Genomic DNA, 13,097 nt, shown 5'->3' with positions numbered 1-13,097 from the left:
ATATAGTTTAATTAATTTTTTTAATTTTATATATTTTTTTTTACAATTTCCTATCTTTTTCCACATAAATATTTAATGATATGATATAACGATTACAGTTTAAAGATGTCTGTAAACTATATTTTTTAGGAGTAATTGCAGATCACACTCATTGCTGAAAAATATGTTATGTTAAAGCATATAATGTGGGATGAATATGACATAATTTGTTTATTCATATTTGTTGTGTTAGTTTACACGTCGCATGTTGGAGGCAGCTGTTGTTGACATTGCGTCACCGTGGAGACCGTTACGTAGCTGTACCATAGAGCTGAACACAGGAAAGAGGAATGGGCTGAGCAGAAACCGGAAGTAAGCGATACAAAAGCAACTAGAAGTAGTTTTTTTTTAAAGAAAGTACACGTCCAGGTCGAAAAAGTCGCCATGGGAACTACGGCCAGTCAACTTGGGAAGGACTTGCTCGCAGAATATCAAGTAAGTGCCCGAAGCGACGTCATTAAAACTGCTGTTATATCGTCACGGAAGTAAAACGAGTTGGGTAAACCTGCGAGCTGCTTGTTCCACGCAGCGTTATAACTATCTGAGCGTAATGTTATGAAGCTACAGAAAACCACTAAAGCCTTGTCACCAGGTGATTTATTTGTCGTCTGTAGTTATTGTAGTTCCTTTAAAGTAAAAAGAAAACTTTGACTGCACTCGTCATCAATCTTGTTAAGTCAGTGGAAGCTAATGTTGCTAATATCATGGATTGACAGGCAGTAGAAGATAGAGGAAATATATATATATAAACAGGATATAGGAAATCATACTCATGAAAGTATTGACCTGTAAGTGACAGGTGTTTGAGGTTAATATGTGACTGCTTTCATTCTGTTAATCATTTTCCTCACAGGAACTGACATTCCTGACAAAACAAGAAATCCTCCTGTGAGTGAGCAGCTTCGTGCAACGTGTTACCAACAATAACAAATCATGTCCATCAATCTATCAGTGCTGGTTGCCATACATTCTTAAATATTGCCCTTCTTCTCATAATCAGAGCTCACAAGAGATTCTCTGAACTGCTCTCTAAAGATGAGAGAGACCTTCAAAACACCAGGGTCCCGATGGAGAGGATCCTTGCTTTGCCAGAACTCAAGGTAAAAACACTTTCAAGGGGTTAAAAAGAGGATTTATGGATGTTGTGTGGACTTCTTCTTGACTTCGTTTTCGCCGTTTAACCAGGGTTGTGTTGCACTTTTGTGTGTTCTGGAAGAAAACGCCGAAGTGCTCATAAACCACACTGTCCCTTGTACTTGTTCCTGTCCCAGTCCAACCCTTTCAGGAACAGAATCTGCCATGTCTTCTCAACGTCTGATATCAAAAATGGAAGCCTCACCTTTGAAGATTTTCTGGATCTTTTGAGTGCCTTCAGTGACTCTGCTACACTGGAGATCAAATCCCACTACGCCTTCCGTATATTTGGTAAATAACTAAATTAAAACACATAGCTGGTTATTGATGTAAGGTTATGAAAACGTTGTAATAAGTTTATTGATACATTGTTTTAGACTTTGACGATGATGGAACCCTTGATTGTGGTGATCTGGAGAAGCTGGTTAACTGTCTGACCGGGGAGACCGATGACACAAGACTGACCTCAGAGGAAATGAGACAGCTCATCAGCAATGTGAGTTCACTGAGGCGTCTCCTCTTTGATGACCGCATTAAATTTGATATGAACACCGAGGCTATCGTGAAACGTGGGAGGCGAAATATTTTTACTGCTCTGCAAACTAGAGTCCTTCTCTGCCAGCCCTGTTGTTCTCTGTAGTGGGCATCTCCTGTGTTTCTCTTTCATCTTCTGGTGGTTTCACAGTCTCATAGTTAAAGATGAGACAGCCTGTTGTTAACAACTGCTCTAAGGTCACCAAGGTGAAATGAAGTAAAGAAAAGAAAATTCCTTTTGTCATCAGCAAATCATTAGGAAAGCACAGAGTGTATTGTCTTCTGAACATGTTCTAGTGAGGTTTCCTTGTTACCATGAGGATGTCGTTACGTTTATCCTGTTTGGAAAAACAACTGCTTCTCTAGATCTTTATCCCTTCTGCAATCATGTTTTTAAACAGTACGTATCGATTTTTTAAACCATTGCCTTTTTCGTAGCTTATCTTTAACTCATTCATTTTTTTCAAACTTATCTGTACCTCTTTGTATGTTTTGTTTCTACGAGCTGTTCCAAATGACTGACCCCTGTGGGATTGATGAAGTTGCTTGAATTGAAATGTGTAATAGCTATTTTAAATGAAGGGTGAAGACAGTGGATACAGTTTCTTCCCTTTTTCAGATCCTTGAAGAGTCAGACATTGACAAGGACGGAACTGTGAACCTCTCCGAGTTTCAGCATGTGATTTCAAGATCACCAGATTTTGTCAGGTAAGAAAGCAAATCAAACTATTAATTATTGTTACTTACGTTATTTAACCCAATTTGTTTCCCTCTTTTACTGTAACCTAACATTTTGATTTCTCCACAGCTCTTTCAAGATTGTGCTGTGAAGACCTCTAGAGGGCTGCGGAGATGCATATCCCCTTTCCTTCTTATTACAACAATTTAATATTTGCCTTAAATTATATTCACCTCTCGATTTTATTGCCTTAACTGTTTTTATGTATTGTTTTTGAAATTAAAAAGCAGATTTTTTAAATACCTGTAAATAATTAAAAACATTTACCAAAAGTACAGAATTACCAACGTGTTTTTATACAAACAAACAAACAACACGTTTGTATTACAAAATATATTTAATCTCAAGGCTTAAGGTTTGTCATGTGAGAGCCTACACTTCCCGATATGTTGTCCAAAGTCCACTGTTTTCCACTGCCCACGTTTATGAGGGAGATTCCTTTGTAATTTTAAGGGCTTGGGACTTCCTCCTTTAGAACAGCAGCAAAAGTGTTCCACGTCCCACACACCACATCAACCACACGCATCTGCTGCTCCCTGAAGAACTCCACACGATGGGGCTCATCGGAACTGATTAAAGTCTGATGTCCAAGTTGACCGTATTCTCCTAAAATGGTAAAAGAAGGAGAGAGGGTCAGGGGTCAGTTAACATTGCAGCAGCCTTGAAGAAAAATCAGTTTCACAGACAATACAATGTATTCATGGGTCAGGTTCAGAATTCAAACCTACCCCAGCCCCAAGTGTAGAGGTCACCTGTGGCTGAAATGAGAAAATCTGAGATTAATATGACTTATCAAGAAATGCAAATCAATATATAATACACAGGCTGTCACAAGAGTCCTTACTCGTCACTGCAGCTGTGTGACGGGAGCCGCAGCTGACTGTCCTGATTTCACAAGACGGGGTGACGTCCAGCAGAGCCGGGAAAGCCTGGATCGATATGAACACGTCCTCGTGTTTCTCTCCCTCCTGTGGATCTTCACCACTCTTCACATCAGCGTCTTGGCACAAAGCTCCTGTTCAATACAGTCAATGAAACCCGGCTATTACCATGACAATATCACGCTTGTGGCAAACAGGCAAAGTACTGAACAGGACGTTATATTAGAGTCATAGCGGTGGTTAACCCATGAATGCTAAAGCCTTTGCAATACCTATACCTGACATGCTTTAATTTAAACAGACTGTGGGGGAGTGAGATATCAGCTGTAGCTCTCCACAGTAAAGTTATGCTTGATGTAATTTAGTTTATGAAATATAATATATCCACCAGGTCAAATATTTGTTGTCTTATTGTTCAGAGCTTCAAAGTGAACCTCAGCAGAGGGTGAACATCTTTGGATTGATAGACATCACTTCAGGCAAGAAGAAATATAAGCGGAATGTGTTTTGGAGTGAAACTTTACAACACATTCCTGAAGGAGACGGACAGACCTGCTTGTTGGCTACTCTGCTGCTGCATCGTTTTCCTCAGACCTCGAGATGGAAGTCCAATCTGGCCGCTCTCATTCCAGCCCCACAAATAAAGGTCACCGCCATCTGTGAAGCAAAGGTCATCAGAGGTTTTTTCTTTCCTAAGTTGAAGGGGTCGTAACCCTTTTCACTGCCAACATCTTTTTTTTTAGAGCATGTACCACTAATGGCGACAGAGTGCCAGCCTCCTGCAGCAACAGTGCTCATGGTCATCCCCCAGAGGGCCTCCACTGCCCTGGGCTCCTCCTCGGAGGTGAGGCCTCCATGTCCCAGCTGACCGTGACTTTTAAATCAAGCACAAACATGCACCAAACATCAAGATTTTCAGAAGGGTGCAATTGCAGCTGTAAATAAAGATGTGTATGTGAGTGTTGGCTCTACCTGCCCAGTCCCCAGGTGAACACGGCTCCGGAGGCACAGAGGAGGACGGCATGATCTCCTCCCAGAGCCAGACTCTTTGCTTTCAGGTGAGGGGACAGGGAGCGGAAGAGAGGAGGTTTGGTTGCCATGTAACCACCAGGGACCAATGGGAGATTCAGGAGTGGACCTGGAGTAAGAAAGCAGCCAGATGTTTACTGTTGAGCCTCTGACAGGTCTAGTGATAAACCTGTTTATGTACGAGATATTAAAATACACACAACCAGAGCTGCTCTCCGATTGGGTGTTTGTTTCCGTGCTCCATGATGGAGTCTGGTCTTTCCTCTGCAGGTCCCAGGACTCGATCCTGTCTGGGAAAGCAAGGGTCAGGTGCTGTTCGCTGATGGAAGCATCTTTACAGCCGAGGCTCAGCGAAACACCACAGGACTGAGAGGAGGAGGCTGCATCGAACCCTGCCACACACACACAGCTGTCACCTAACACACCCACACAGACACACACACAGAGCAATATTTGGAGTTAACAACCATATTAAGAGTGTTGTTAGGCTTCCTGTGTCAGTTCCTCTGTGACAGTTCCTCTGTTTCAGTGTCTCTGTCAGTCTCACCATCTTCGTGCACAGTGGCTCTTCGGCTCCAGCTCGCCCTGACTCCACTGATCTTGGAGCAGCAGCAGGACTCGAGCTCAGTTGGACGGAGCACTTTGACCTCCTCAGTGACGTCGCTTCCGGCTGCTTCGCTCAATCTGCCGCGATCACAAATTTGTCCAAACGCGTTGAATCCAAATCCGAACCACCGCATTGAAAACACCTCCGTTTGTTTATTAGGGGAAACTGCCGGAAGTTTGAACCGCGTGGAAGGTGGCGCTGCGCGGCGACGCACAGCGCATGCGCACTGATGTGAAGATCTGCTTGATGGATCTACATTAGAATTATAACAATAACAAAAATTATTATAATAAAAATTATTACTTCTTATATTATCTGGTGCTGCCATCATTAAATTTAGTGTCACTGTTATTATTTTCACAGAAACTGTTCCTTGTCTCCCTCTCTCCCTCTACCCCTCTTTCTATCATCTCTCCCCCTTTCTACCCACCTCTTCTCTCTTCTCGCTCCATCTCTCTCTCTCCTATTTTTCTTTGCTCACCCCAACCTGGTCCAGGCAAATGTCCACTAAAGGGAATATGTTTTACTATATAAATTGCAATGAGATGCTTTATGTTGTGATTTAGTGCTATATAAATAAAATAAAATTGAATAAACATGCAGAATAACCTGACTCAAGCCACTGGAGTATAATTAAATATATCATATTCTATATACATATATTTTATAGACAGTCAATTAAACATTCATGCTTTGGAAGTGGCAACAAAGAGAAGAGGTGACAATATTCTTCAGGTACAGATGTGAATTTATTGAACACAGTTAAAGTTGTGGGAATGTAGTGAATTACAAATGAAAACACTTTACACAATTAGGTGAATTATACAAATGAAATGTTTTGGTCTTTATAGGTCAAACATAATTACAAAAAAAAACAGTAAAGTAGTGTGAACAATGTGAAATAAAAAGACAGAGAATATTTGTGGAATAACAATTACACAGGTATAAAATTACAATCTTAAGTAAAGAATGTATAAAATTACACTTCCGTTGTTTTTCAAGTTGACTTTGCATGATCGCTGGAAGTGCATGATTGTACTTGTCATGATGATGGATACAATCAGTGCGAAAGTAATAATGTCAAACGGCAGTCAAAGCTCATGTGTAATAGAAAATAGTCACATTATAATATGTCTGTTTTTTATCCAATAAATGATTTTAAATAAATTCATTATTGCCTTTAGACAAATGCGAACTTTCAGATGAGCCTTTATCTATTCCAAACAAATAACTGATCTCCTGCAAAAGTGAAGATGACTTCACTGGTCCCACATACTGTACCTCTCAAGGCACATCCACACACAGCAGCAGTGTTTTCAGAGTTCAGTTCTTTTCCCGCCCCTCCCTGCTTCTGATGATGCCGTACTCCATAGCTTTGTCAAGACAGTTCTGAGCGACCTTTATAATGGGCTCCGGTATGCCTTCTCCTCCCTTTGCCAGGACAGTCAGGATCTCCAGAGCCTCACTCTCCATGAGTGTCTCAGCCAGGCTCTTCTCCGCCTGCATCATGTTCTGAACGATGACCGCTCCACGATGACGGAGGTCGGATATATCACTGAGCAGCAGCGCCTGTATGATCTCAAGCCAGTGGGTTGTCTGAGAACGACAGGAAGTAATGTGAGCCAAAAAATAAAAATTTAGCTTTTGTAGTATGTGACGGTTTTGACTTGATTTAAGTATTGGGGCAGTGAACTGCTGCAGTGGTGTACTTACTGTTCCAGGGATGCGGGCACAGAGCTCAGGCTGCTCAGCGGTCAGCATGGCCAGGGTTCCTGCAGCAGCTTTCCGCAGCCTCTCGTCCTCCTCGCCGCTGTAGAGCACCAGCAGCTTCAGGCGATCGTTCCCTGTTGCCAGGTACATCTTCTGCACCTGAGGACACACCAAATACCCATTGCTGTTAGCTTCACATGTTATTAAATTTGTGCCATTAATGTATTTTCAATATAATGCGTCTTACCTCTGTGCTTAAAACCAAATTACACATGCACTCTGTGGCAGAGGCTCGGACCAGCTCGTGCTCTTCAAACATAAAGCCTTCAACTTTTTGCACAGCCTTTTCTTTTATGATCTTTTGTCTGTGGAACAATATAAGTTATCAATACAGGCAGATACTACTCCAAGCAATAATGTGCATTTGTGATGTCAGAAGTCTTTTTATAGAATTTTAACTGTATAAGACAAACTATGATCAAGTGTGTTTAAACGTCGAATTAGCATAAATATGTACCTTTTTTTTCATACATTGTAGAAAAATAATTCATATGAAATTTGGATTTGCTAATAATTCTGTTATCATGCTCCTACTTTAGCTGACTTGTTTTGTACATGTATTCTTTGGAGAGACTTCCCCCTAGTGGCCAACCTGAGTCTATCGCTGATGCCGGCCAGGTTGGTGAGAGCCATGAGTGACTCAAAGTTCTGCAGCAGGGTGCATTCAAGGTTTAGGAGACTGGCAAGTGGTCGTATCACCTCATAGATCTACAAATATTGTAAAGAACAATGGTTTAACAAAGACATTTTACATTTATCATTTAAGAGACCAATAAATATTTATCCTTACCCTTTCTCCTGGAAAGGCAATTTGTGGGTTAGATGTGATGGTTATTTTTGCCAGGGCTTGTGCCGCTTTGATTTTCCCTAAACCTGTGTTGTCAGTTGCCAGTGGAATCAGAGCCTGAGTGAGAAAACAGACAAACTTCGTCATATAAAACTCCAATAGCAAAGTATTCAGGTAAATGCTTAGGATCAACTAACGTAAATCTATCATGGTGCCTCTACCTTTCCTCCACCCTGCGCCACCACTGTGCCTCTGTCTTCCTGTCGTTCCACCAAAGCCAAGAACACCCTGTCGTGAAAAACGGCATTAAGACAGTTCTGCAGAGAGAACAGTGAGCAAAAAACAGACACACTGCCATTTTCCTACCTGGCGATGCACTCTCTACAAGCCTCAGTGAGGGCTGGACTCTCCTGTTTAACCATACACACCAGCGCAGATACTACGCCAGACTCCAACAGCTTCCCCATCCTTTTCTCCACATAGGCAGGTGCATCCTAACACGTGAACAGACAAAAAGGTTCAGGTACAAACGTTAAAAAATTTGCAGGTAACATACATTTTAAGAAAAGCTAAGGAAAGAGGTTGAAGTTTGAGCAGTAGAGCTACTGTGCAGCACTGAAGGAACACTGTGTAATGTTAAATCTACATCTACAAAAAGAGAGTATGTCAGCAGCACCTTGGGGTGCTCCTCAGGCACATGCTGCTTGGCATACTTGGCCAGCTCCACCATCTGAGGATCCGGCTTCTCCACTTCGTAGCTGTTGGTGCAATTCACTAATGTGGAGCCCACAGCAAAGAGCACCGTCTTATCCTCTGACTGTTGAAACATACAGAAAAACATGGTTGCCACAAATATCACAAAAATACCCCTTTTCAAAGAGGAGTCAGTCTTTAAGAATGCATTTTACAGTGCATGCATCACAAGTAGCTAACCTTTGCCAGTTCAAACATGGCCAGCAAAGCGCTCTTGTCTTCCACAAAGTCTTCCTTCACATCAGCATCAAAGGTGAGGTAGGCGAGGCCTTCTACAGACCACCGGCGGGAGGTGGGGGGCAGAGACTCATTACACAGCCACCTAACAGAGAGAGAGAGAGAGAGAGATGCAGCTTGCTTCTTATTCCAAAACGAAAGAATCCATTCCTTGTTTTTTGTCTTGTAATTCAACAATGCACACAAACGCATGACACACTTCTCAGAATCTTAACCCAGTTTCATTATTCAACGTAAACATACAGTACATACTTCCTGCACTGCTTAGCAAGTTTCAGTGTGGATCCCTCTGCAAACTGCTTCATACTGAAATCAGTCCCTCCTGCTGATCCAAGTTTGCACAAACCCTGTGGAATAGGCCACATGAAAGCGTTAACTTTTATATTTCATGAAAGAAGATCTCAAATCCATCTCCTTGGGGGACTTACCACAAGGGCTCTCACACGTATCCTGTCATTCTCGCTCTTCTTGTAGAGGTCCTTCAGAAGTGCCACTCCGTTGGTTGTGATAAAGGAGGCTCTCTTGGCCTTGCCTGCAGCATGTATAACAGACTCCACTGCTACTTGCTGGTGTATTACATCTTTGGAGGCACACAGAGAAATCACTGCGTCCATCAATCCTGACATCTCCAGAGTTCTGTTACCCACGTCGCTCGGCCCTTGGAGAAGCACCGACACTGTCTGGATGGCTCGCAACTTGGCTTCCAGGCCGGGTCGGCTGAAGTACTGCCTACCCAGAAAATTATCAGAGGAGGAAAGTCATTCATAGATTGCAATTTTTGGGCCAATGGGATTTTTGGTGTTCGTATAATTTTTTTAATGGCAGGCTTCACTGGTTAACTCACTGAACATATTCTTCACATAGTTTGTTGAAGTTCTCCCTCTCCTTGTCACTCTGTAGGTCATCGTAGAGTTTGCTGAGCAGGACGGAGCAGCTCATGTGGGAGTTGTCTGTGAGAGGTGGTCCTTCTGCGAGCTCAGCAACTGTCCCAGCCACCTCCAGGATCTTCTTAAGTCCTGTAGGAGGACAAGGACGTCATTAATCTAGCTGCAGCAATGCCAGAAAAAACTGGTGACCGAATGTCAAGGGCTTGGATAGCTGAGCCAAGGCCAAATTTCCATTACTCATCACTACTCCTTCTTACTGCAATTCTACTGAAAAAGCACAAGGGTGAAAGGATTATTTTATTTAATGAGTGTGTGTTTCATACCCTGGTCTATCACCCATAGTGTGAGGGAGTTGTCAGGGTTTTTCAAAGACTTGCGGGGTACTTGTTTGACCAAGAGGTTGATGGCGCTGTCTCTGCCTGGTCCTGACACATTAGGTGCTGGAAGCATTCCCAATAGATGCTTCAACATTGAGCGTAGCTCCTTGGAGGGTTCTGTGTCAAATCACAAAGTCAATTGCATTTGAAAGCACAGGACAGAAAGCTAATAAACACAAACATGAATATAAACACGATTCAAGTCCAAACTCACCAGGGAGTATGGCTTCATCTTTCCCCCTGATCTCTCTGTTCATGCCCTCTGTTAAAGCCTCAAACATCACCTGCAGCAGGTGGCAGGCGGCCAGAGACACAGTGGAGGCCCCTGATCCCATTACTGTGCACAGCTGCTCCATTCCCAGCTCATTCACAATCGCCATAGTCTGGAGATAGAACAACAGAATTCAGCACCGAAGAACAGCAAAGAAATTGAATGTGTGTTATTAGCACGGTGGATAGGATCTCCTGACAGACAGGAACCTAGGTATATATATATATATATATGTGAACATCTGCTGATAAGTTGCTCCAAAGCAGATCAACCATGAAAAGAAACGACAATGTAGGAATATGTAAAGAAACAATAATACAAATAAGAAGGGTATCTTCATGAATATATCTCGTGTTTTATCTGTGCTTTAAGGAATAAAATACAGGATCACATCCCTGCGAAAATATTTCGAGAAGACATAATTTTACTTACTCTGGACTGATGGCCAGTGCACAAACCAACCAGAGTCCTCAGAGCTGAAAGGACCACCTCCTCCTGCTTTGACACAAGCAGTTTCTGAATCAGCTTCACGCCATCATTACGGAAGATCTGCTCAGCTCCAGCATCTTCTCGAGATAACACCACCAGGTTCTGAGCAGCCTGAAATTGAAGATAAAAGAAGACGAATTTAAACACTTTTAGAGAGAAGTAGAGAAATTAATTAGGACTCTGCCTTATGAGCCATTCTTACCTTCTGGCGATCGGAGTCTTTCGCGGAGGCATCTAAAAGGAGGGAGAACATCTGCTGCACTCGTGCATCTGTGGAATTTAGCTCTCTCGACTACAGGATTAAGAGAAAAGACATCAATCAGGAGCTGCTCCTCCAAATACAAGAACTCCACAATCCTTCATCCACTTCATTAAAAATGTCATATCACCTTCTGGTGGATTTGTGCTCCAAGCTGTCTGAGCAGATCCTGGAAGGCTTTGTTTTTGGGCTCAAGCTGAGCACACCTCTGAGCATCCAGAAAGGCCTGGTCAAACCGACTGAGTTTCTGAAAAGCCTGAGCTCTCCGGAACCGGGCTTTCACATCACCCGGGTCAGTATCGAGAGCTGAAAAGAGAGGCAAACGTGATATTCTATGTAATTGTGTCCATCCACAAATCTTTAACTAGTGAGGTGTTCTGATACCAGCATCGGAAATGCCTCAGATACTGCCAAAACAAATTGTGAAAACCTGGTCACGCCAGTCGAAATACTAAGTAATATTTGAAATGATATTTAATATGAGCAAGTTATGAGTGCCATGATGAAAAAGTAGCAAACTTCGCCACAATTCTACAGTAAAATCACTGGAAACTTGACGTATAGAAAGTGGAGATCACCATGAAAAAGTGTGAGGTAAAATATCTGTCACCTCTCAAGGATTCTTTTAGTTTAATATTTAATATGAGCAAGTCATGAATATTTTGTATAAGAAAACCTATATACATAATACTCCATCAATTATACACAGTTGTTTTGAGTACTTTCTCACAGAAAAGATAGTTTGTTGTAGACAAAGTTGTAAATTGTTATATAGAGAAATGTGCATTATCATGACTACCTCTGCTTATTATATGTGCAACACTACCTCAGGATGTTAATGTGGCACAGACCAAACCTTAGCAAAGAAACAATCTGATGGGTAGATGCTGAAACCAGGTAAAAGTGGGCTTTGCTGCAGGCTTAGCTCCACCGTCCCTTCGCACTCTTCTAATCTAAAGACCTGCACAGTGTCCCCTTCAGGTACGTGTCCCACCTTTGGATGCATCAGCCTCTGCCTTGCTGTGGTCCTCCAGCTTGAGGTAGCAGGCGGATCGGTTGCGGTGCAGCACAGCTCTTTCCGCCGGGCTGTCACTCAGCTTCAGGGCTCGGGTGTAGCAGCGGACAGCTCCCTTCACGTCCCCGGCCTTGAAGAGAGCGTTCCCCTCCTCCTTAAGGGCGACGGGCCCCTGGACACAAGGGAGACAAGTCAGCAACAGTCTCTCTCAGGAGGACAGGAAACTTCTCCAGCATGAGGATTTGGAGGAAACATGCGAAGCTAAAACGACAAAGCAGCTGACTGATCGCTCCCTTACCTGTTCTGTTTCGATCACACTCATAATGGAGGCGCCACACACAACACAGCTTCACCTGAGATGGAGAATAAGTGGTTTAATTTTGCTCTGATGGACACAAACACAGCAAACTTCAGTCAGACATGTTACAGCTGGCGAAGCTTCCGGGTGTCCGGAGCACGTCGAGGACGTAAACGCACCAGCCCCGCCCCCTGCCTCACGCTCCGTTACCATATAAGGAAGAGAGCAGCAGAGCATCTGTGTGAATGTCTCTGCTGTATTTGGTCACTTCTTCTTTGTTTTTCTTCTCAGGTCACACACAAACACACGCACACACGCACACGCACAGACATACACAGACAGACACACACACACACACACACACACACACACACACACACACACACACACGCACATACACACACACACACACACACACACACGAACACACTTTAATACCAGCATACATCTGCAACGAATAAACATGTGTATCCCATTATATTTTAATGTTAAGTGTGGTTTAAATACTTTGTGTACAGTGGGTTAAACCTTGGCAAATAATTCATTATATGTATATTTTAAGTACGTCTTGAGTATTTGAAATAAAGAGAAAAAGCTAAAGTAAATCACCTGTCACCACATGGCTGCAACCAATACTTTTAGAAATATAGATGTTGCCAGTTTGTGTGAGTTTATCTTTTATATATATATATATGTAAGTTTGTTGCAAATTTGTCTGTTCTTTGTTCTCTGGTTCTTTGCTTGTCGATTCGCTTTTTAATATCAACCTGCCTATCACCAATATAATGTCAAATACAATGCCTGTTCATCAACATTGTGCATTTATGAGTGATGATGCTGTAATGTCTGTCACTTTTTAAGGCAAACTTTTTGACAATACAATATATATAAGATTGTAAATAAATATTGTATGTTAACACACACACACATGCCTTTTAAACCATGCACTACCACCTAGAGGCTGTTTCCCATGCACTGCTAAAGAAAGTGT

General features: G+C 42.5%; 3 protein-coding genes across 3 annotated transcripts; 1 reads left to right on the top strand and 2 right to left on the bottom strand.

The window, feature by feature from the left end:
• Window positions 1–311: 311 nt before the first annotated feature.
• LOC133008914 (calcium and integrin-binding protein 1-like) lies at window positions 312–2,726 on the top strand. The gene is made up of 7 exons (XM_061076293.1): window positions 312–474; window positions 893–927; window positions 1,040–1,139; window positions 1,311–1,464; window positions 1,551–1,669; window positions 2,327–2,415; window positions 2,516–2,726. Exons 1-7 carry the CDS (start codon window positions 424–426, stop codon window positions 2,535–2,537), a joined length of 570 nt encoding a protein of 189 aa, XP_060932276.1. The 5' UTR covers window positions 312–423; the 3' UTR covers window positions 2,538–2,726.
• A 38-nt stretch (window positions 2,727–2,764) lies between these two features.
• Window positions 2,765–5,135, bottom strand: LOC133009326 (RCC1 domain-containing protein 1-like). The gene is made up of 8 exons (XM_061076800.1): window positions 4,904–5,135; window positions 4,557–4,772; window positions 4,300–4,465; window positions 4,080–4,201; window positions 3,880–3,984; window positions 3,291–3,461; window positions 3,175–3,204; window positions 2,765–3,052 (listed from the first exon to the last, which is right to left on the bottom strand). Exons 1-8 carry the CDS (start codon window positions 5,094–5,096, stop codon window positions 2,895–2,897), a joined length of 1,161 nt encoding a protein of 386 aa, XP_060932783.1. The 5' UTR covers window positions 5,097–5,135; the 3' UTR covers window positions 2,765–2,894.
• Window positions 5,136–5,704: 569 nt separating this feature from the next.
• On the bottom strand, window positions 5,705–12,245 carry unc45a (unc-45 myosin chaperone A). The gene is made up of 19 exons (XM_061076106.1): window positions 12,107–12,245; window positions 11,788–11,980; window positions 10,924–11,099; window positions 10,737–10,826; window positions 10,478–10,645; window positions 9,989–10,157; window positions 9,721–9,891; window positions 9,355–9,526; window positions 8,939–9,239; window positions 8,763–8,857; window positions 8,454–8,595; window positions 8,197–8,337; window positions 7,887–8,014; window positions 7,742–7,808; window positions 7,524–7,637; window positions 7,326–7,441; window positions 6,921–7,038; window positions 6,677–6,832; window positions 5,705–6,559 (listed from the first exon to the last, which is right to left on the bottom strand). The coding sequence occupies exons 1-19, from the start codon at window positions 12,128–12,130 to the stop codon at window positions 6,287–6,289; spliced, it is 2,814 nt and encodes a 937-aa protein (XP_060932089.1). The 5' UTR covers window positions 12,131–12,245; the 3' UTR covers window positions 5,705–6,286.
• Between the last annotated feature and the right edge of the window lie 852 nt (window positions 12,246–13,097).

Source organism: Limanda limanda, chromosome 8 (assembly GCF_963576545.1).
Source record: "Limanda limanda chromosome 8, fLimLim1.1, whole genome shotgun sequence".
Taxonomy (NCBI): Eukaryota; Metazoa; Chordata; class Actinopteri; order Pleuronectiformes; family Pleuronectidae; genus Limanda; species Limanda limanda.
Note: the sequence above shows the minus strand (reverse complement) of the source record. Positions and strands in the feature narration are given on the sequence as shown.